Source organism: Lissotriton vulgaris, chromosome 1_1, assembly GCF_964263255.1.
Source record: "Lissotriton vulgaris chromosome 1_1, aLisVul1.2, whole genome shotgun sequence".
Taxonomy (NCBI): Eukaryota; Metazoa; Chordata; class Amphibia; order Caudata; family Salamandridae; genus Lissotriton; species Lissotriton vulgaris.
Window position 1 is genome coordinate 408519138 of NC_141685.1, and position 22443 is coordinate 408541580.

The 22443-nt window shown below is 50.3% G+C and overlaps 1 protein-coding gene across 3 annotated transcripts in view; it reads right to left on the reverse strand.

Moving 5' to 3' along the window:
* USP24 (ubiquitin specific peptidase 24) overlaps window positions 1-22443 on the reverse strand; it is a 1909144-nt gene that overhangs the window by 123729 nt on the left and 1762972 nt on the right. For all 3 annotated transcript variants that reach the window (XM_086952711.1, XM_086952716.1, XM_086952707.1), the window contains exon 63: window positions 3681-3759. In XM_086952711.1, the coding sequence (XP_086808837.1) occupies window positions 3681-3759 (79 nt within the window). The remainder of the gene's footprint in view (window positions 1-3680; window positions 3760-22443) is intronic.

Here is a 22443-nt window from a genome sequence, read left to right on the forward strand (position 1 = left end):
CTCTCTGCTGCATTTGATATGGTGAACCATCAAAAATTATTGGAAGCTCTGAGGGGCATTGGTATTAAAGGACAAGCGTTTGCGCTACTTAAATCTTTCTTGACTGGAAGCGAACAGTTTGTGGCACTTGAGTTTAAGTCACCGAACTTGTCATTGCCATGCGAAGTGCCACAGGGCTCTTTTTGAGCTCAACTCTTTGTAATATTTATGCAGCACTGCTGGCTAGGCTAATTGGGTTTCTGGGTTTCTCGGCGATCTCTTATGCTGATGAAACCCAGACGGTAGTCTCAGTGACAGGTTCACCTGCTGACTCTACTGCACCATTTTACACCTGTCTTCATCAGGTTGGAGACTGGATGGTCACCAACTGTTTGAAATTGAACTCTAGTAAGACCGAGGTCTTACTTTTTGGTGGCCATACAAACTTCTGGTCCCCCGCTTTGTGGCCTTCAGAGCTGGGTTCATTACAGACGCCGACGAATAAGGTGAAAAACTTGGGAGTCACGTTTGACTCTAAGCTTTCTTTCGAAGTCCACATTAACCAGTTTACGTCTCATTCCATCTATACACTAAAGCCATTGAGAAGGATTCTTCCATTTATTCCGGCTGAACTGCAGAAGTTGGTGGTTTCGGCTCTTGTTCTATCTAGAGCCAACTACTGTTTTGGATTATTCATTAACCTTTGGAAGAAGTGCTTGACCAAGCTGCAGATTGTGCAAAACGCTACTGCACGTCTGCTGCTGAATATCCCAAGAACTAAATATGTCTCACCGGGGCCCAAAGAATTACACTGGCTGCCAGTGAAGAGAATGATTTAGTTTAAGGCCCTTTGCATCGCCTTTAGGGCTGCTTATGACATAGGGCATGCCTTCTTTAAACAGAATTTACAGCCTTATGCCCCGCCCGCCATCTTTGTTCATCTCATGCCCATAATATGACAGCCCCCAGGTTAAAAAAAGTTCCGGGGGTGGAAGGAGTTTTTTGGTCGGTACGACCAGACTGTGTAATTCTCTTCCATTGAGATTAAAAGAAGAAACTCACCTGTTAGCCTTCAGGAAGGCAGTGAAGACTTGGCTGTTTAACCTCTGATGTGATTTTTAAATCGTTCCAGTTGGTCTTGTTTGATGAGCTAGCGCCTTGACACTCTTGGGTGAATGTTTCGCACTCTATATATATATTTCTCATTTAATTTTTAATTTCATTAACAATGAGGCATGATCTTCTAAATTGTAATCTAGCATTGGGGTATTATAAGGCAAGAAGAAATGGAAGGTAGGGCGGGTACCCTATAAGCAATCTGCAAAACTCATTGGTCAGATGTGATGGATTTCCTGCGATGTCAGAGCCTGATGCCTGCTGGCTGACTGCAAGGGCACTGGCAAGTGGTTGTGTGCTGCTGTAGGGGGAGAGGAGGAACTAAATGAATGTTGCCCCTGATAGAGTGAACAGATTAGACCGACTCCACATCTTCTAACTCGAAAAGTCTGGGCCAGTTGTTGCACCAGCTGAGACGGTTAACGTTGCTAGAAAGATAGGCATTTGTAGTAACTCCTAAAAATAAAGCAATGCTGGGGGAATTCATAACCTGGTGACAATAACACTGAGGATGGTGATGTGGCATGATTGTCTTTAAATGATCAAGCACCAAGCCAGCCTTTACACCAAAATGTTTAGATCCGTAAAAGAGAATTTCCATGATAAACGCCTGAACGTCCCCAGAAAATCCAGTTGCCTGCATCCACACATGAATGATGCTGGTGGAGATAACATAGCATACGCAACAAGTAGTGTCCAGGCCAGTGCGCAGTACATATTTTGCTGCATCCTATTTATCCCGAGTCATTCGGGCAAGAGATGCCCTAAAGTCTTCAGGGATGGCAATAAGACATTGCCAACTATGTCTCACTAAGCATGGGTATACTTGCTGAAAAGGCACACTACATTCTAGTAATATAGGGCCAGACTAGCTGACAATCATTTTCTTGCAAATATCTCAGAATGCCTCAATTCCAAGTCCTGGAAATTCAAGGGATAGGCATTTGGATTCTTAATCATCAATGCCTGCAACAAAAGGGTTGCAGGGTATAGGGCCACTATGTGTTGCCAAGCATAGTTTTAAATAAGTGAACAGAACGGTGTTTGTGAGTGCCTCAGTAAAGAGGCTCTTATAACGAAGGGCCTGGTTGGAGTAACTGGTCAGTAAATTGATTCTAGTTTCAACAGAAGGCAGCTGTACCTCTAGCTACTCTGCCTCTCTACATACTACATACTACTACTGCAAAGGAGGCAATTTTGTCCGTTGGGGGAAAAGGTGGGGAATTTACATTGGTCTCTGAGAAGGTGTCTAGCCCACAAACATTCTCTAGGTCTAGGTAGTTACCTGATCAGTGAAGTGAGGGGAAGATATTATCTGCCTCATTATCATTAGTGTTGTGGGATATGCTTTGCAGGCTTAAGACTGAGTCAAAATCAGAGCAAAATAGGGAGTCTAGACCTTGGTTGTAGTGGAGTTGAGAATGAAACTGAGGCTATGGTTGAATGAACACTGGACGTGTTCTGGTAATCTCATTGAGCGATGCAAGTCTAGTGTGGGCTGACATTGGGTCAGGGATCAGTATCTGGATCCAGCAACAATGTAGGTATTGAAGGCCTTAAAGTGGGTTGATGCTAGAGTGGAAGCAGAGACCTGGCTCCGTATGGGCATGGAATACGGCCTCCAGAGGGTAAACCTGCAGAGGACCATCCTTCTGGACTCTGACTGTAGGTCTCAGTGGGGCTAAAAGGCAGCATCTGAAGGATACGGAGCATGGCTTTCTTGAAAACTTCAATTTGCTGCAGAATCGATGGACTGTGGAATTCAGTGTGTGCCAGGCCCACTGTGGCACCAGATAGGTTCCTGAAGATGCTGGAGGCAAAGAGCCCTTTGTGTGTCAACCTTATGACTTCTCTTCATATATCGAATAGCAACATGGGGTTGAGTGCCACTTATCTTTATTAAGCTCATGGTACATTTTTTACTTCAATGTACCCGAATACTTTAAGCAAGCACAAAGCTTCACGCGGAACCACATCCATGACAGAAAGCGGCCCTCACCTTGGAGTGGGAGCAATACTAATGTTTCACTGCAACCTCTTATTGCTCATTGAAGTAGAGTTCCGCTTACGGTGTCTAATCGCCTTCTGGTGCGTATGGGCACTTTTCTCACACAACGGCGCTATGACTGGAGCCCAGTAATGAAAAGCACTAGTCATGTAGGTCTGTCATACACATCTACTTCCTTCAGAAGTAGCACAGCTTGAATCCTGTTGTGTTTGTAGGAGACTTCATACGTATCTCACTGGAGAACTGACAAAGTTGGGAGCATAGTTCCAGACACATGTTGAAGGGCACAGAAAGAAAGGAATGGACCTCATCACACAGGGGTGGTGTTTATATGTGGGCCCTATGCATAAATTCAAGGGTGGCTGCTAAGAGATTGATGCAAAGCCACATGGCACCACCTGTCTGCACACACAAGTCACTACTGCGAGAAATTTCAAGATCCAGTCTGGCGTCTAGGATAGTCTAAAGGCGAAGAATCTGCAATACGAAGTAGCCATCAGAATACTGTGTATAACAGTACACAACAACCATAAGCATTAATTAATTACAGTTTGCCAATTTTGTTACTGGTACTTACTTCTGGGCTAGCGTGACGAGAAACTTAACAGATTGATAGCAGCGACTGCTGTCCACGTGATTACTATGGTGCATCAACGCTATAAGATTGTAAAGAAAATGAATAAAAAAATTAGAAAGTGACAAAACAGTAAAGGCTACATGTGCGTTAAATCAGCAGTAAGATTTTCTTGAAAAATATAGTTCTGAGGCACTTATGTCAGGTTAACACAGTGTATGGTGATGCAGTGTTATATAAATTACTCTAACTTAAAACACCTAATAATATTTTTTTTAAGTAACAAACTATGCATGAACAATGAGTTTCACAGTGACGGACAATTTACAGTATAGGGATATATTTCTTGATTGTGTCATATCCAATCCCATTTATTCAAATTATAGGTAGAATTAAAAAAGAAAAGCAAATGTTACTGAGATACTTTTATTGTTCATAACCAATCATTTTAAAAACACTTTGCTTTGGAGACAAGATGGTGGCCATACAGGGCACAGCCAACGAGATGACCAACATAATACAAACCAGGCGTGCTTCACCCATTTTCTCCCAACATCAGTGAAATATCTGGCAGACATAAGGGAGAAAATGTGCAAACTTGCTGTAGCTGCTCAGCTCATTTTAGTTTGACAAGTTTGTGTCATTTGAAAATTCAATTAAATATTTTAATTTAAAAACAAAATCCAATCCCCCTCTCATTATCTTGGTAAAAGAGGAACTCTTCTGATGATAACCCAATGGAGGAAAACAATTCACTGTCCTCAGAAGCGTCCAGACCACTGGCCTCCTACAAGTTCATGAATAAATTGGCATCATCATTGTGTGGAGGAAAATAATCCTCTTCATCTCCATTATCTTCTCCAAAGGCTGATTGTCTCTGATCTGAGTCTGAACTGAAAAGCTGGTGAAGCACTGGGAAGCGGCTCCCAGGCAAAGGCATGGTTGTGTCAAAATTGGAGTGCACTGGAACAGGAGCCGAGAACAATTTGAGTCAGAATCAGTAAGAGCTATTAGGCCAGGGTCATCCTTCGGGGATGTCAGGGCCAGCATAAAAGTGAAGGGGACTAGCGTGACTTTTGGTGGCAGATTGAAAGTCACTCTGGTGTTGGAGTGGAAGCTGAGATGGCTTCAGGAGACATAGATGGCACCAGGGCCAACAATGTAGGTAGTAATCCTACTAGAAGCCTCGGCAGATCTTTGTGCCCAAAGGTGCACCGGAGCGATCCAAAAGGGTGCTGAAAATACACAGCATGGCCTGTGTAAAGGCCTCAATCTGTTGCAGTGGTTCTGATGGCCCAGGACATTCGGCAAGCATCAGTTGCAGCTGCGGAATCGGTTCCTTGTTAGGGGCCTGGAAACAACACCGATGGGCACCCTGATGTCCTAGCGTCTTCTTCGTATTAGAGTTGCCGGACTGGGAGAAATCTTGCTTGGCCTTCTTGTACTTCCTCTGCGACTTACTGGCAACACTTGGACCATGATGAGGCACTGTCGCTGGAACGGCCTCGAGAGTAGGAACGGGTCAGTGACCTAGAGTTCGAGGGGATGCTGACATTTGAGGTCTTCTTTAGGTGTTCAGCAACATACAACTACACTTTATGTTCCCACACCACCCTTTAATTCATAAAGGCACACACTCTGCAGGACCCCTTGAAGAGCAGAAGGTTGACTTCCTGCAGCAAGAATGTAGAATGGTTCATTGACAGTCGCTCTGAAATGGAGAAAAAGTGCAGGGAGGAAATGAAAAGGTGGGGGGGAAGGGGGTGTACCGCTTCAGTTAATTTCTAAGACCTATCTCTCCAAATTGATGGTTCTCCAATGAGGAAGAAATGTTGTATCCTGCCTCCTACTGGATGATTATGGCCATGTATTGGCAAGTAATCGGGGCTTGGTAGCTGCTGCAGGAGCTAAGGAAGAGATAGACCAGAGCTGCCTATGCTGGTGCAAAAGGCCTTGACTGCAGACACATCTGCACTGAAAAAGTGGGCCTGCTGCTGCACAAGTTCTTAAGGCTGACACTGCATGCAGACAAACCCCCTGGAAAAAACGTGTAACTTCATGGACCGATGATGGAGCTGCTTAGCGAGACAAGAGTCTCAAGGACCGTGCCGTGGCTCAACTAACCATCTTAAAACTGCCCAGGCACCAGAACACCTGTGCCAATGGCTCTGTCACATAGGCTGTGGTCTCCCAACAATGCATCAGTGAGGCCTCTTGTTCTTCGGGGACAGCAATCCTTCCCTGACAATGTTCATAATCTTTGGGTTAGCTGCCAAAAGACATGCCACATCTAAGGATCTTAAGGCCAAACCAAACTGACTTACGAGAACGGTCTCCTTCCAAAGACATTAATATGCTTTGATTTTCTAGCCGAAGGATTGATTGGAAAGGCATTAAAGCACAAGTTACTACTTGTGTAACGATATATCTGTAAGAGACATTAGTTAGTGATAGATTCCTTACCATAGAATATCCCCAGGCGTCAGACTGGATCCGGAAATTTTTGCGTAGCAGTACCCTTGCGCGTCGGTTATGTTATGTTATGTTATTAAAAATTAGTAAAGCGCACATACGCCCGAAAGCTTCTTGGCGCTGGAAAGAGATAAAAAACATAACAAGGAGTGAGTCTACGAGAGTCTTTATTTCAAGTATGCCTGTGTGAAGAGGTGAGTCTTAAATGCCTTTCTAAAGGCAAGGAGGTCCTTGCTCTGTCTGAGGGCTAGTGGCAGAGAGTTCCATAGGGTGGCTGCTAAAAAATGGAAACTGCTGCCTCCTTGTCGTTTTTTCTTAAAGCGTGGTACCTCAAGTAGGTCTTTGTGGGCTGATCTTAGACTGCGTGAAGGAACATATCTTCCAATCAGCTGCCTGATGAATAAAGGTCCCTTGCCTTGCAATGCCTTGAAGATGATACACCCAGCTTTGAATTCGGCTCTTTGAGCAACAGGTAGTCAGTGCAGGGTCTCTAAGCCTGATTTGATCGATTCCCATTTGGGTACATTGCAGATCAGCCTGGCGGCCTGGTTCTGCAAGTACTGCAGTCTTCTAAGTTGGCCTACAGGTAGGCCAAGATAGAGACTGTTTGAGAAGTCGATGTGGGAGAGGACTAGGGCCATGACCACCTGAATTAGGGCGGAATGGGTGAGGAAGTGTGCGATTTTCCTAATTTTCCTCAATTGAAAAAATCCAGAGGAAACCACGGTTCCAATCTGGGATTTTAACGTGAGGTCCTCATTGATGGTTATCCCCAGGCTTTTTACAGTTAGAGATTTCTTTGGGGGAAGGCCCATATCAACAGGCCAGAAGTTAGGGCTCCAACTGATTTTGCTCTTACCGGGCAACATCAGCTCAGTTTTCCCCGGGTTTAATTTGAGATGATTTGAGGACATCCAACTCTGGATTAAGGTCATGGTGGCCTGAAAATCCTCCACAGCATTTGGAGAATTTTTTTTTTTGAAAATTTCTTTTTATTGTTGCAACTCGCGGATCATCAAAAAAGGGCATTACGTCATCACGGGGGGAGCGTCAACATTCCGCACCCCCCGTATTATGCGCAACTTTTGGAACACTTCAATACATGGCAGTTATCATGACATAATCAAGGTGTGTTTCGTTTTTTTAACCCCGAACCCCCCCCTCTAACCTCCATGTAAACACCCCCGGGCAACTGAGTGACCTCCGTTTGAGGCCCCCCTTCCCGCCCTCTGCCCCCCCCCCCAAGCAGCTCGTACTCCGTACCTCCACCCTACCACCCAATCCTCGTGCCCTCCTCACTCATCAAGGCATGTGTCGTGAACATATGTCGTCTCACCACCTCATTCCTTCCAGGTTCAACAGGGCCAGATCAGTCACACATGAGACCACCCCAGTGATCAATTTCGCCCCCCGCATTTCCCCCCCCCCTCCGGGTCACCCCCCTACTCGAGTCCATGATAATGCCGCCATTTGGCCCAGATTTTGCGGAATTTTCTCGGGCAACCCCTTGCTTTGTACGTAACCCTTTCAGCCGCCATGTACATGTCCAGGCCTCGCCTCCAGTCATCCAGATTGGGCCTCCCCGGCGCCCCCCACATTCTCGCTATATCTCTTTTGGCTACTACCAATGCCAGCAACAGAAAGATGAGTGAGTGCCGCGTGACATCCACCTCAGTTGACATGCCCAGGAGCGCCAGCCTGGGGTCTCTGGGAATGTCCACCTCCAATACCGCTGACAATTCCGTGAAGACTTCGTTCCAATAGTCCTGGACCTCGGAACAACCCCAAATAATGTGGAAAAAATCACCCAGTGGATGTTGGCATCTGAGGCAGGAGGCATTAGTAGCCCTCCCCATCCGGAAGAGTCTTGCCCTGTCAAAATAGGCCCGGTGTAGAACCTTGAACTGGATGAGGCGAAGCCTCGACTTTATGGCCACCTCTCGGGGGTGCATGAGGATGAGTTCCCAATCTAGATTTTCTAGTGTGCCCACATCACCCTCCCATCTCTCCCTCAGTGCCTGCAGGTCTCCCAACATATTGTTTGTCAGTGTTTTATATGTCATGGACACTGCCCCCCTGTGTATCCGTTCCTGGAGCAGGCGTCCCTCGAGTGGCGCATATTGGGGGATGTCAGTAAGGGAGATGTTTTGTGCCCCCCATGCGTGTCGTAATTGCAAGTATCTGAAATATTGGGTGTTATGGAGGCCAAAGTCCTGCTGCAGCGCCTGAAAGGTCTTTAGCTCCCCCCTCGCTATGATATCCCCAATCGTAGAGATGCCAATGTCATCCCACTGTTTGAATCCCCGTAGTTTGTGCAGCTCGGTCAGCCAGCTACACGACCACAGGGGGGTTTGACGGGTGGGTTCACAGCATTTGGAGAATTAAGTACAAAGACTAGCTGCAAGTCATCTGCATAATTGTATACAGTGACTTTGTGCTTTCTTAAAGCAAAAAAAGGGGCCGCATATACAAATTAAACAATAGGGGAGACAACGAAGAGCCTTGGGGGACCCCACAAAAGGACTTGATTTTAGCAGCTGAAAAAGAGCCTAGACGGACAGACTGAGTACGTTCAGACATGAACGATTTCAGCCAGGCTAGAGCAGAGTCTCTAATGCCTGCCTGTTCGACACGGTTGACCAGAATAGAATAGTCAACCGTGTCGAATGCAGCGGACAAATCAAGAAGTACCAGGGCTTGATGAAGATTTTTGTCAGCATTGGACCTCAAGGTGTTCTGGACGGCCAATATTACTGCCTCGGTAGAATGACCAGGCCGAAATCCTGCTTGGTTGGGTTGAAGATAGCCCGATTCCTCCACAAAGTTTGAGAGGCAGTTGGTAACATGAGCCTCCAACATTTTGGATAGGAAGGGCAGCAAGGATATAGGCCGGTAGTTCGTGAGGTCCAGTGGGTCAATACCAGGTTTCTTGGTAAGGGGTATCAATAAGGCCTGCTTAAAGCTACTGGGCACTGTCCCTGAAGTGAGAGAGTCGTTAAGCAAGGGTATCATGCTATTGGGCATGGCTCGACCGATTTCTTTCATGATTTGGGGGGGCAGACATCCATAGGGGAGCCTGATTTGACTCTAGACAATAATTCCAAGAAGGCTTTCAAATCAATGGGGGGAAAAGAGTGTAAAGTTAAGGGATTAAAATAGATATCATCCACAGGGGCACAAGCTGGAAGTGTGGAGATGTTCTGTTTAATCAATAAAATCTTTTCGCGAAAAAAGTCATTCAGGGAGTTGCATAGTGCTTGTGTAGGAACTACCGGAGGAGAGGTTCTATCATCATTACATAAGTCGTTCACTATCCTGAAGATTTCTTTCGACTTATTGGTGGAGTTTAGAATTTTAGATGAGAAGTAGACAGTCTTATGGTTGTGTAGAGTTTTTTGGTATGTCTTCCTGGCTAAGCAATACGTGGCCCTGGCTAAAGGGCAGTACTGAGAGCGCCATGTTCTTTCCTTTTGCCTCACTTCCAGTTTTTTGAGCTCAGGTGTGAACCATTTGTGTGCGTCCGGACTCCTAGAGCTGCAAAGACGCGTAGGAGGAGCATAGATGTTGATCGCTGCAGTAAGCCATTCAGTGAACCGAAAGTCGGCCTCCTCCACATAAGTACTGTCAAGGGGGAGGGAATTACTTAAAAAGTTTAGAAAAGCTGACATATCCATAGAGGTCCATTTCCTGATGGTCTTGCTGGTTTGTAGCTTAAATTGGATAGTCTTGTCTAACTGGAAAGAGAAACTTATGCTGTAGTGATCAGACCAACAGCAACGTTTTATATCTATCGAGGATAGTGGTAAGTTCAAGGACCAGATTTGGTCAACACTATCACCTTTCTGGTGAGTCTCAGTGTGGATGTGTTGTGTCAAGTTGAGATCACCAAAAAGTTCTCTCATCTCTGCAGCTTGGGGGTCTAATGATATATTATCAAACCAGAAGTTTAAGTCCCCGACCAAAAGTAGTTTAGGATGGTTTGTGACCAACGGGGCCAATAGCTGTGCTAGGGTGGATGGAAATGTGGCCATGGTTTGGGGTGGGCGGTATAGTAGGACCAGTACAAGTGATCCATTGGGAGTATCTATTTTAGCGACTACATTTTCTGTGTTGGGTAGAGGCAAGGATGGTAGTTGTCTAAGTTGGAGTTTCTTAATGACAATTATAGCCACTCCTCCCCCAGTTTTTCCTCCCGGGCGTATTGCTGACAGAATGTAGTAGTCTGCAGGTAGGGCAGCTAAAATGTCCGGTAGTGAGTCCGGGGTGAGCCAGGTCTCAGTCAGTAGCAGCATATCAGGTTGTTTATCCATTAGTAACAAAAAAATATCTGACTGATGTTTAATCATAGAACGGGTGTTTAAATATATGCACCTAAACATGTAGGTAGAACTAGGTATGGTCATGAGCATCGAATACTTAGGAGCAGGGGCGGCTGTAAGAATGGCGGGATTACCTATGCCCAAGTGAGAGATTCGTTTAGCCGTGTTGTGGGGGACAGGTGGACACATCGTAGTAGTTGGTCGTAGCGCTTGTATATCAGCGGATGTGTATGAATAGGAGCAGGCAGTTTCCTTAGCCCCTAGTCCCGGACGCTCGCGGACGAGCGCAGACGAGCTTGACTCTAGCGCGACTCCGTCGCGCCTCCGTCGCGCCCGCTGCGCTCGTCCGCTGCGCTCCCTCCAACACATTACGTTTTATGTGAAGGAGCTTGAGCAACTGGACCGCTACCTCGGGTCCCAGTGCTCTCGGACTCCTCCCAATATGGCGCCAGCTCTCACCACCAGACCGGCACCAGGAGCCGCGGTAGATGAGCCGCCCTCCACTCAATCGGCAGGGGAGCCGCGGTGGACCGGGGCAGAGGGGCTGCTGTTTGAAGGTAGGAAACAAGTGGCGCTGATAATCAGCTGCGCAGCGCGCCTTAAGCGATGCAACTAAAATACACCTTCAGCCAGTAAGAGAATCTGATTAAATAAAATAACCGTATTATTCACAGTTAATCATTAAAACATAGCATTAGTGCAAACACAAGTCAGGAGTTGAAAGCAAGATTCTCAAGCTGCGCCCTTGTGCGCTGTCTCTCTTTCAATGGCGCCGGGATGCTGCCACCAACCCGGAATCCACGAGGAAAGAGCAATTCCCTATCGTTATATGGGAAGGAGCCTTGAGCAACTGGACCGCTACCTCGGGTCCCAGTGCTCTCGGACTCCTCCCAATATGGCGCCCGCTCTCACCACCAGACCGGCACCAGGAGCCGCGATAGATGAGCCTCCCTCCACTCAATCGGCAGGGGAGCCGCGGTGGACCGGGGCAGAGGGGCTGCTGTTTGAAGGTAGGAAACAAGTGGCGCTGATAATCAGCTGCGCAGTGCGCCTTAAGCGATGCAACCAAAATACACCTTCAGCCAGTAAGAGAATCTGATGAAATAAAATAACCGTATTATTCACAGTTAATCATTAAAACATAGCATTAGTGCAAACACAAGTCAGGAGTTAAAAGCAAGATTCTCAAGCTGCGCCCTTGTGCGCTGTCTCTCTTTCAATGGCGCCGGGATGCTGCCACCAACCCGGAATCCACCGGTAGGCGTCGTATGCGGCTCCTTGTCGGTCGTCGGCGCCGTGATGACGTCGTCGGAGTACTTAGACGCCGCCTCCGCGTGCTGACATCAGTTCTTATACACAGCTTTTCCGCGCCAGAAACGCAGAGCCATGTTAAAAACATACACTGGTGCCATTGAAACTAGGGCCCTGAAAGGGGATTACCTTAACCCTAGATATCGGTTCGCAGAACGGGGAGGATGGGTGGGTCGGTAAGGAATCTATCATTAACTAATGTCTCTTACAGTTATATCGTTACACAAGTAGTAACTTGTGCATCTGAAAGGGACACGTTAGTGATAGATTCCTTACCTTAGAATAGATACCCCAGCAATACCAACCCCGTGGTGGTGGATCTGCGAACCAATAATCACACCAGAAAGTCCTGGAGGATGGAACGGCCAAAGTAGCCATCTCTCGGGACTTGACTGTCCAGGCAATAGTGTCTTGCAAACGTGTGCAGCGAGGCCCACGTAGCCGCCTGGCAAATGTCCTGCAAGGGCACACCTCGGCCCGGCAGTTGTAGTGGCTGTGGCTCGAGTGGAATGAGCTCTCAGCCCAACAGGGGGTTCCTTCTTAGCCAAGGAGTAACACGCCTGGATGCACAAGATAATTCACCGGGAGATGGTCCGCTTGTGCACCGCTTTCCCTTTCTTAGCGCCTGCGTATCCAACAAAGAGTTGATCATCCACCCGGAACTGTCGTGTGCGATTCAGATAAAATGAGAGCGCACGTTTTGGGTCCAGACGGTGGAGCCTCTCCTCCTCTCTCTCGAGGGGTGCGGAGGCGGAAATACATCCATAGACTTTGTCCTGCATCCCGGTGAGAGTGCACACTCTGCACCCGAACTCCCTAGGCCTCCTGCTAGTAATCTGAAGGTTCAGTAGTCCAGTCCTAGCGATCCTAAAGCCTATTAGAGTAGTACTTACTTGCTAGTAATTTCGCATTCCACTTTTAGAGTATATAGTTTTTCGTGCCCCTCGGGCATTTGTGTAAATTGTGCGACTTTCAGTATTTTCTTAAGAGCTTTGTATTGTGCTTAGCGCCCTGTCCTCATAAAGAGTCCAGGGCTGTTGTGTTCTAAATAAATATCCTTTTATTTTCATAACAACTTGTGTGGTGTCCTTTCACTTGGTGTTTAAGGGGTATATGTGATGGTATAACAGCTGGCTTAACACGCCCTCTAGAGTCTAGCCTAAAGACTGCTCTTGTCCATGCTACTGGGATAGCTGGTCTACGGTTGACTTACAACCAATCATCACTAAGGGTCATTTGGACTGATACATAGTGATCAATAGAATAGTGAGCACTGCATATCAGGCCAATTTCTCACATGCACCATGCCACAAATCTGTTCCACCTGCAGGCGTATACCGACTTTGTGGAGGGACGCCTGGCTGCCAGAATGATGTTACAGACTTCAGGAGGCAAGTCGAATGGCCTCAACTGTCGCCGCTCAATCTCCAAGCATGGAGGTGGAGACTGGACAGGTTCGGGTGGAGCACCGTCCCCTGCTGCTGCGACAGAAGGTCCTCCTGAAGAGGCAGACGAACCGGGGGATTGACTGACATACTGAGTAGCTCGGGATACCAGTACTTTCGTGCCCAGTCCGGAGCCACAAGGATGACTTGTGCCCGGTCACGCTTGATCTTCTTCAGCACTCTGGGCAGAAGTGGTATAGGCGGAAAGGCGTACAACAGACCGCAGCTCCACTCGCGACGAAAAGCATCTCCGAGCGAGTGCCGCCTTAGAAATTCCAACGCGCAGAACTGATGACATTGCGCGTTCTCTTCGGTGGCGAATAGATCTAACCAAGGTTCTCCCCACTGCTGAAAGAGGCCTTGCGCCACGTCCGAGTTCAGACGCCATTCGTGATCCATCGAGCACCGTCGGCTGAGTTCGTCCGCCCTGGCGTTCAGAGAACCTGCCAGGTGTTGAACCATCAGAGTCACGCCCTGATGTTCCTGCCATTGCCAGAGGCGCAGAGCCTCCTGGCAGAGGGTCCACGACCCCACCCCGCCCTGTTTGTTGCAGTACCACATGGCGGTGGTGTTGTCCGTGAACACCTGCACTACACTCCCTCGGACAGACTGGAGGAATGCCTTCAGTGCTAGACGAATCGCCCGCAGCTCCAAAAGGTTGATATAGAGCCGGGACTCCGCCGGAGACCAGAGGCCTCTGATCTCCGCCTCTCCCAAGTGGCCTCCTCCATCCCTGGAGGGACGCGTCCGTCACAACTACGTGCTCCGGTTGGGGAAGGGAGAGTGATCTGCCGTTGACCCAATCGCGGTCCGTGAGCCACCACTGCAGCTGTCTTGCAGTGCCCTCCGAGATCAGGACATGGTCGGCCAGGTTGCCCTGATGCTGGGCCCACTGAAACTTCAGGGCCCACTGCAGAGCCCACATCCGCCACCGTGCGTGATGCACCAGAAGGATGCAGGAGGCCATCAGCCCCAGAAGCAGCAGCGTCAACCTGACCGAAACTCGGATAAAGGCCGGAAGATCGGAATCAGGGCCTGTATATCCCGAACCCGCTGTTCGGGCGGGTAAACCCGAAACTACACCGAGTCGAGAACCGCTCCGATGAAAAGGAGCTTCTGAGAGGGGCACAGGTGTGACTTCGGCACATTGATGGAAAATCCCAGCTGGTTCAGGAGATCCGCCGTAGTCTGGAGGTGGCTGACAACTGTCTGGGGCGAGCCCGCCTTCAACAACCAGTCGTCGAGGTAGAGGAAGACTGAGACCCGCAACCTGCGCAGATGAGCTGCGACCACCGCCATCACCTTCGTGAACACCCGTGGGGCGCTGGTAAGGCCGAAGGGGAGCACGGTAAACTGAAAGTGCTCGTGGCCTACCGTGAACCGCAGGTAACGCCGGTGGGCCGGCAGGACGGGGGATGTGGAAATACGCGTCCTGCAAGTCCAACGCTACCATCCAGTCTCCTGGGTCTAGGGCAGCTAAGACCTGAGCGAGAGTCAGCATTTTGAACTTCTCCTTCCGGAGGAAGCCGTTGACGTTCCTTAGATCCAAGATAGGGCGTAGGCACCCTTTGCCCTTCTTGGGTACCAGAAAGTAGTGGGAGTAGCAACCACGTCCTACTTCTGGCCCAGGAACGCGCTCGATGGTCCCCTTGGCCAAGAGGGCCGAAACTTCCTCCTGCAGGAGCTGGAAGTGATCCCCCGATATGTGGTGGTGTTGCGGTGGCATGGCTTGAGGAGTCGTCTCGAAGGGGAGGGAGTAGCCCCTCCTGACGTTCTGCAGCACCCACCTGTCCTAAGTGACAGTGCGCCAGTGAGAGTGGTGATGGCGAACCCTGCCTCCCTCTGGCGTCACATGGGCCGAAAAGCACGGACTAGGAGGTTTTAGAGGTGGATGTCGCGGGGGAAGGTGTGGACTGACTTCGCCTGGTTCACCGACCGCCTCCGCGGCGGTTTCCAAGGGCGCCGTCGCGCTGGACAATAGTCTGCGGCGAGTGGCTGGCGCCACGTATGGGGCGCCCCTTCCCTGGCCACGAAAGGTGCGAAAGGCACCCGTTTGCTGGCGTGGGGCCGAGAGGCCCAAGGACTTGGCCGTAGCCCTGGAGTCCTTAAAGCGCTCAAGCGCGTGGTCTGCCTTCTCGCCAAAGAGGCGACGGCCATCGAACGGCATGTCCATCAGAGTGTTCTGGACATCTGCCGAAAAATTGGCGGACCTCAGCCAGGCGTGGCGTCTCACCGCCACTGTCGTAGCCATCGCTCTGCCTAGCGAGTCTGTAGTATCCAGCTCACACCTGATTGAATACTTGGCTGCATCCCGGCCCTCCACAAGGGCTTGGCCGAGTTTGGCCCTTACCTCCAACGGGCACTCTGGCAGCACTTCCGCCACCGTCTCCCACAGAGAGTGGGTGTAGCGGCCCAAGAGGCATGCAGTGTTGGAAGACCGCAGTCCCAAACTAAGGGAGGAGAATATCTTCTTTCCATAATTCTCGTACCTCTTGGATTCCCTGTCCGGCGGGGCCGTCGGGAATGCGGTCTGGGAATTAGAGGCCTGGATGACCAGACTCTCGGGGTGGGGTGGGAGGACAGGAAACATGGGTCGCCCGGAACCAGGCGGTGGCGTCTGGCCACGTTCCTATCTACAGGCGAACCCGTAGCGGGCCTGGACATGCCCAAAAGAACGTCAGTCAAGGCCTCATTAAAAGGCAGCAGAGGCTCAGATGAGCATGACTGCAGTTTAAGGACCTCTGTGAGGAGGTTAGTCCTCACGGCCGCGACGGGGAGCTCAAGGCCCAAGGCCTTGGCAGCCCTCGTCAACACCACACCATAGGTAGCTCCATCCTTCGGAGCCACGGTAGGAGGAGAGACAAATCCAGTGTCTGGAGAGGTGTGCAGGCCACTGGCCTCCCCAAGGTCTCCTGCCCAGTCCATATTAGACTGACACTCCTTGGTCAGAGGGTCCTCAGACCCCTCCCAATCCTCCTCATCACCCATCTCCTGAGATTCAGGGTTGTAATTGAATGAGGTCGGTTCATAGAAGTGGAAATCTTCAAACGCGTCGGGTATGGCGCCGTCCCGACGTCTGAACGGAAGCAAAGGAGGTATCGGGGGCGGCGCCGCCCGAGTACGGCGCCGGAGGTGACACCAGACGGACCGACGCCGGGAGGGTCGTAAGGTCCACCGGTGACAATCCAGAGCCCGAGGAAGGCCCAGCGGTGTCCTGCGGCGCCGGGCCCGAAGGCGCCGGCGGCGCCGGTGCCGCTGTTCCCTGCGGCGCCGGGCCCGAGGGCACCGGCGGTGTCGGGATCGTGGGGCCCTGCGGTGCCGGGCCCGAAGGCGCCGGCGGCGTCGGGCCGAAGCACCCAACGGCGTCGGGGTCGAAGCCCCCGACCCACTGGGGCCCCCAGACGGGTTAGCTGGGCCCGGAGGCGCCGCGGAACCTGTCGGAGGAGAAAGGGACCTCATGGCCATGAGGAAACGCTCAATCTCCTCCGGCGTCGCGTTCAGCCCAGGGACCGGAGGGTATGGGGCCGGACGCGACGCCCGCGACTCCCGAGGAACCGAGTGGGCGGTGTCACCCGAACACCCAGCCGCATCGCGCCAGCGTCGGACGGGGGCTGGGGGCGGGGGGGGGGGGGGAGGGGGGGGGGGGGGAAGAGTCAGAAGAGCGATGATGCCTCTTCAACTTCTTGTGTTTCTTACCTGACGACTTAGACCCGGAGGAGTGGTGCCGACTCCCGGAGCTCTGAAGGCTCCGTCTCCGCGACCTGTCCCTCGACCTCCCGTGGGACCGGGACCTCACGCGGCACGGGGCCGGCTGCCGGAGTTCGATCTGCTTGCGGGACCGCTCCCGCCTAGCTTTCGAAGTCAGGGCCCGGCAGTCGGAGCAGGTCTTGTCGTCGTGGTCGACGCCGAGACAGTGGAGACACCGACGGTGGGGGTCGGTGACCGACATCAGTCAGTCACAATCCTCACAAGGCTTGAAACCTGGCATCCCTATCGGCACCGTCCGGAGTCGCAAGACTCAAGAAAAATGATCAAAAGGGATCAAAAAAGTTTAGTCAAAAAGTGACTAAGGTACCACTTTTTCCGGATCTGCGCTGCTGGCGCAGAAAAAAGAAGAACTGACGTCAGCACGCGGAGGCGTCGTCTAAGTACTCCGACGACGTCAACACGGCGCCCACGAAAAATCGCAGATGACGGACGCGGAGCCGCAGACGACGCCTACCGACGCACAAGGGTACTGCTATGCAAAAATTTCTGGATCCAGTCGGACGCCTGGGGATATTCTAAGGTAAGGAATCTATCACTAACGTGTCTCTTTCAGATGGTGACTTTCAAGGCTGACGCCTGTACTGCCAAACTTTCAGGCGAAGGGTGCCTTGTCAGAAAATGAGGATCATCAGGGGCCAACTTATGTCTCATGCAAACAGGCTGATTAACCTGAGGGCCAGAAACCAGTTTGTACCAAGTGGCCAGATTCTATTGGCGGCCCAGGTGGTGAACCTAGCTCAGTTACCGAGGGTAGGTCTAGCTGAGAAAGCGGATAGGGAGAGTCACCGCTGTGAACATTTGTTCAACCATTTTGCATCACTTGCAGCAATTTATTTTTGTCTTGCCCTTTATGTAATAAATCTTGCCTTCAGTTCCCCTTTGAAACATGAGAAACTGTGCGTGTAGAAAACTGTTTCTATCTTTGTGCTACACTAGGTAGGAGTTATCTGCATCTGTCAAGGAAAGCAGAACATTTGTAACTACAGGCTCATTTGAATATAAGCGGGGTGTTTGTGCTACACTCAGTAGGAGTTATCTGCATCTGTCAAGGGAAGCAGAGCATTTTTAACTACAGGCTTATATGCATATGAGCTTGGGCAGACTCAGTGTGCCGACTGCGCTTTCTGTCTTGCTATGTATGAATAATGAGAAATTCCACAGCTTGAAGCACAAGTTACTACTTGTGTAACGATATATCTGTAAGAGACATTAGTTGGTCATGGATTCCTTACCTTAGAATATCCCCAGGCGTCAGACTGGATCCGGAAAGCTTTGCTAGCAGTACCCCTGCACGTCAGTAGGTGGAGTCTTGCGGCTCCGCGGGCGTCGCATGTGCCGAGATGACGTCACAGAGACTACTTAGGCGCCATCCATGCACGCGGACGTCAGTTCTGTACACGACTTCCCGCGCCAGGAACGCAGAGCCATGCAAGGAACTGACCACTGGTGCCATGAAACTAGGGGCCTGAAAAGGATGTCCTTAACCCTACTAATCAGTTCGCAGAACGGAGAGGATGGGTGGGGTGGTAGGAATCTATCACTAACTAATGTCTCTTACAGATCTATTGTTACACAAGTAACTAGTGCATCTGAAAGAGACACGTTAGTGATAGATTTCTTACCTTAAAATAGATACCCCAGCAGTATTAACCCCGGAGGAGGGTCTGCAAATAAGATTACACCAGAAAGTCACAGAGAAAAGAACGGCCAAAAAAGCTGTCTCTCGGGACTTGACTGTCAAGGCAGTAATGCTTGGTAAACGGGTGCCGCGAAGCCCACGTAACTGTCTGACAAATGTCCTGCAAGGGAACGCCGCGTCCCAAGGCAGTAGTTGCTGCACTTGCCCTGGTGGAATGGGCACGCAGTCCCACAGGAGGCTCTTTCTTAGCCAACGAGTAACAGGCCTTGATGCAGAGGATAACCCACCGAGAGATGGTCCATTTATGCACGGCCTGAACTTTTTTGGCGCCCACGTAGCCAACAAAGAGCTGGTCATCCACCCGGAACTGATATGTGCGGCTCAGGTAGAAGGAGAGCACGCATTTTGGGTCCAGACAATGGAGCCTCTCTTCCTCTTTGGAAGTATGCGGAGGCGGAAAGAAGGTGGGCAAAGTGATGGTCTGCCCGATGTGGAAGGGCGTGACAACCTTTGGCAAGAAAGAAGGATGGGTCCTTAAAACCACCATGTCTGGATGAACAGAAAGGAAAGGAGGTTTGGAAGAAAGGGCCTGGAGCTCACTCACTCTTCTGGCAGAGGTGATAGCTACCAGGAAAGCTGTCTTGAGAGTAAGTAGACGCAAAGGACAGTAATGAAGGGGCTCGAAGGGAGCGCACATCAGATATGTCAAGACCAGGTTTAATTCCCATTGAGGCATGATGAATGGCATGTGAGGGAACATGTGCGTAATGCCTTTCAGAAAACAGTTAACAACCGGGGACTTAAAAAGAGAGGGCTGATATGGAAGCCGCAGAACGGCATAGATGGACAAAAGAGGACCTTTGATAGTGCCCAGAGCAGAGCCCTGCTGGGCCAAAGAACGAAGGAACAGAAGGACTTCGGAAAGAGGGGCAGAAAGGGGATACACAGACTTAGCTGTGCACCATGCCACAAACATATTCCACCTGCAGGGGTATATCGTTTTTGTGGAGGGACGCCTGGCTGCCAGAATGACAACACAGACTTTGGAAGGAAGATCGAAAGTTGTCAACTGTCGCCGCTCTATCTCCACGCCTGGAGGTGGAGGCTGGACAGGTTCAGGTGGAGGACCGTCCCCTGCTGCTATGAAAGAAGATCCTGACGAAGAGGCAGTGGGATGAGGGGATTGATCGCCATGCTGAGTAGCTCGGGATACCAGTATCTTCGTGCCCATTCCAGAGCCACAAGAATGACTTGGGCCCGGTCGTGCCGAATCTTCTTCAGCACTCTGGGCAGAAGTGGTATAGGCGGAAAGGCGTACAATAGACTGCAGCTCCACTCGCGAAGAAAAGCGTCACCGAGCGAGTGCCGCCTTGAAAATTCCAACGTGCAGAACTGATGACATTGCGCGTTCTCTTCGGTGGCGAATAGATCTAACCAAGGCTCTCCCCACTGCAGAAAGATGCCTTGCGCCACGTCCAAGTTCAGACGCCATCAGTACATGAAGTTACACGGTTTTTCCAGGGGGCTCATCTGCATGCAGTGTCAGCCTTAAGAACTTGTGCAGCAGCAGGCCACCGACGGCTGAGTTCGCCCGCCCTGGCGTTCAGAGAACCTGAATGAATGAATGAATTTTACGTGCATCAAATGAAAGGAACTGAGAAATGTTTCTGATAATCCGGATTCTGTTCTCGAGGCTCAGCCGGTAACTTGCGCGCACATTCACTTTTAAATAACGCTTGTGTCTGGATACTTTTTTATGCTCTTTTAACAGTGTGAATGACAACTACGGTTAGTTGTTTCTATGCTACTGCCTCAGTTGATTTTGGGCGTGGATGCTACAGCGTGTGTTTTTCTCTGCCCTACCTGACTCCACGCTGTAGTTTGGACGCTGCTTGCAGCGCAGCCGCCATCTTGGGGGGAATAAGGTTGGCACGCTAGTGGTTAGTGTCCTATGACCTACTTCCTCTCCCTATATAACTCTAATGCCTCCGAGGACGTGGAGCGGACGAGTGCAGCGGGAGCGCCTTGCCCGCGCCGAAGGTGAGCCCGTCTGCGTCCCGGGCTCGGCCACGCTAATGAATCCCTAACTCGCACCCCTGCTATCACACATAGATATGACTCTGTATTTCTTAACAGCATAAGGGGAAATATTGGCTGCGACTGCCTGGAGCCCCTGTGCGACCCCTCTGCCGCTGTCTTAAAGTGTGCGTTATGCGGATGGGCGACTTTGACCGCATCCGTCAGTCAGGATACTGTACGTGCGACTAATTCCCCTGATCTGGCGTCGATCAGGGGAAGCTCTCACGCTTGCATGCTACGTAACACTCGGTCCCTGGGCAAACATGCCCTGGATCTTTTTTATCTTTTAACCGAGTGTAAGCTGGCATGCCTTTTTCTGACAGAGACCTGGCTTGGCGACTCTTCTAGCCCTGACATCGCTACCGCTCTTCCCCCGAACTACTATATGGTGAGGAAAGATCGAGCTGTAGGTAGGGGAGGGGGAGTTGCCATTGTGGTAGACAGGCGATACTCTTGCTCAGTGGTTGAGACAGAGGACATCTCAGGGGTGGAGTCACTTGGTTTTTGTCTGTCTTTCTCCCCCCACCGCTCGTGTGCTGGTCAGTTGCTGTACAGGCCACCCGGCCACTCCAGCACTTTTTATGATGACCTTCATATGGCCATGTCCCCATTGATCATGAAATTTAAGCATTGTTTACTCCTAGGGGATTTTAACATCCATATGGATCACGCAGAGGCAGCGGATTCCTTGAAACTTCGGGATGTAACTAGCACATTTGGCCTATTACCGTATATTTTTTCTGCGACTCATAATAAAGGTCACATTTTGGACCAAATATACTCTTCTATTTCCATTATCTCTCTCCCTCCGTTACCCTTGGTCTAGTCGGATCACTACTTATTAAACTTTGACATATCAGGCATTTCTAAAGCAGCCAGTGGTGGCGCAGACTCACAGTCTACGGCCTTTCGCCCTTATCACCGGGTCACGGCTGATATGTTGGAGCAATCTCTTGCTACGCATCCTTGCCAGCTCACGGGTGAGCTGGTGAATGACCTGGCCCTTTTTCAGTCATGGCTTACGCAGCGCCTTGATGAGTTAGCACCCATCCCCACTCAGGATAAATCTAACCAACGTACATCTGCTCCCTGGTTCACTCCTGCGCTCCACGAGACCAGAAGGAGTTGCAAGAAAGCAGAAAGAATGTGGCGCAAATGCTACAATGCTTCATCTAAAGTCACTTACAAAGATCTCATTAAAGGCTATCATAGGGCTATCGTTGCAGAGAAGAAACTGTACTTCTTTAGAAGAATTAATGCAAGTCAAGTCAAGTCAAAGAATTTGTATAGCGCGCTACATACCCAGAGGGTCTCAAGGCGCTTGAGGAGGGGTGGGGAATTACTTGTCAAATATCCATGTTTTAAGTTGCTTTCTGAATGCTAGGTGGTTCTGGGTAAGGCGAAGGTGAGTGGGAAGTGAGTTGAACAAGTTACTTACCTTCGGTAACGATATATCTGTAAGAAACATTAGTTAGTGTTAGATTCCTTACCTTAGAATATCCCCAGGCGTCAGTCTGGATCCGGAAACTTTTGCGTAGCAGTACCCCTGCGCGTCGGTAGGCGTCGTCTGCAGGCGTCCCCTGCGGCTCCGCGTCCGTCGTCGGCGTCGTGCGCGGTGATGACGTCGCTGGAGTATATAGACGCCGCCTCCGCGCGCTGACGTCAGTTCTTTGCACACAGCATTTCCGCGCCAGGAGACGCAGAGCCATGAGAGAACCAACACTGGTGCCATG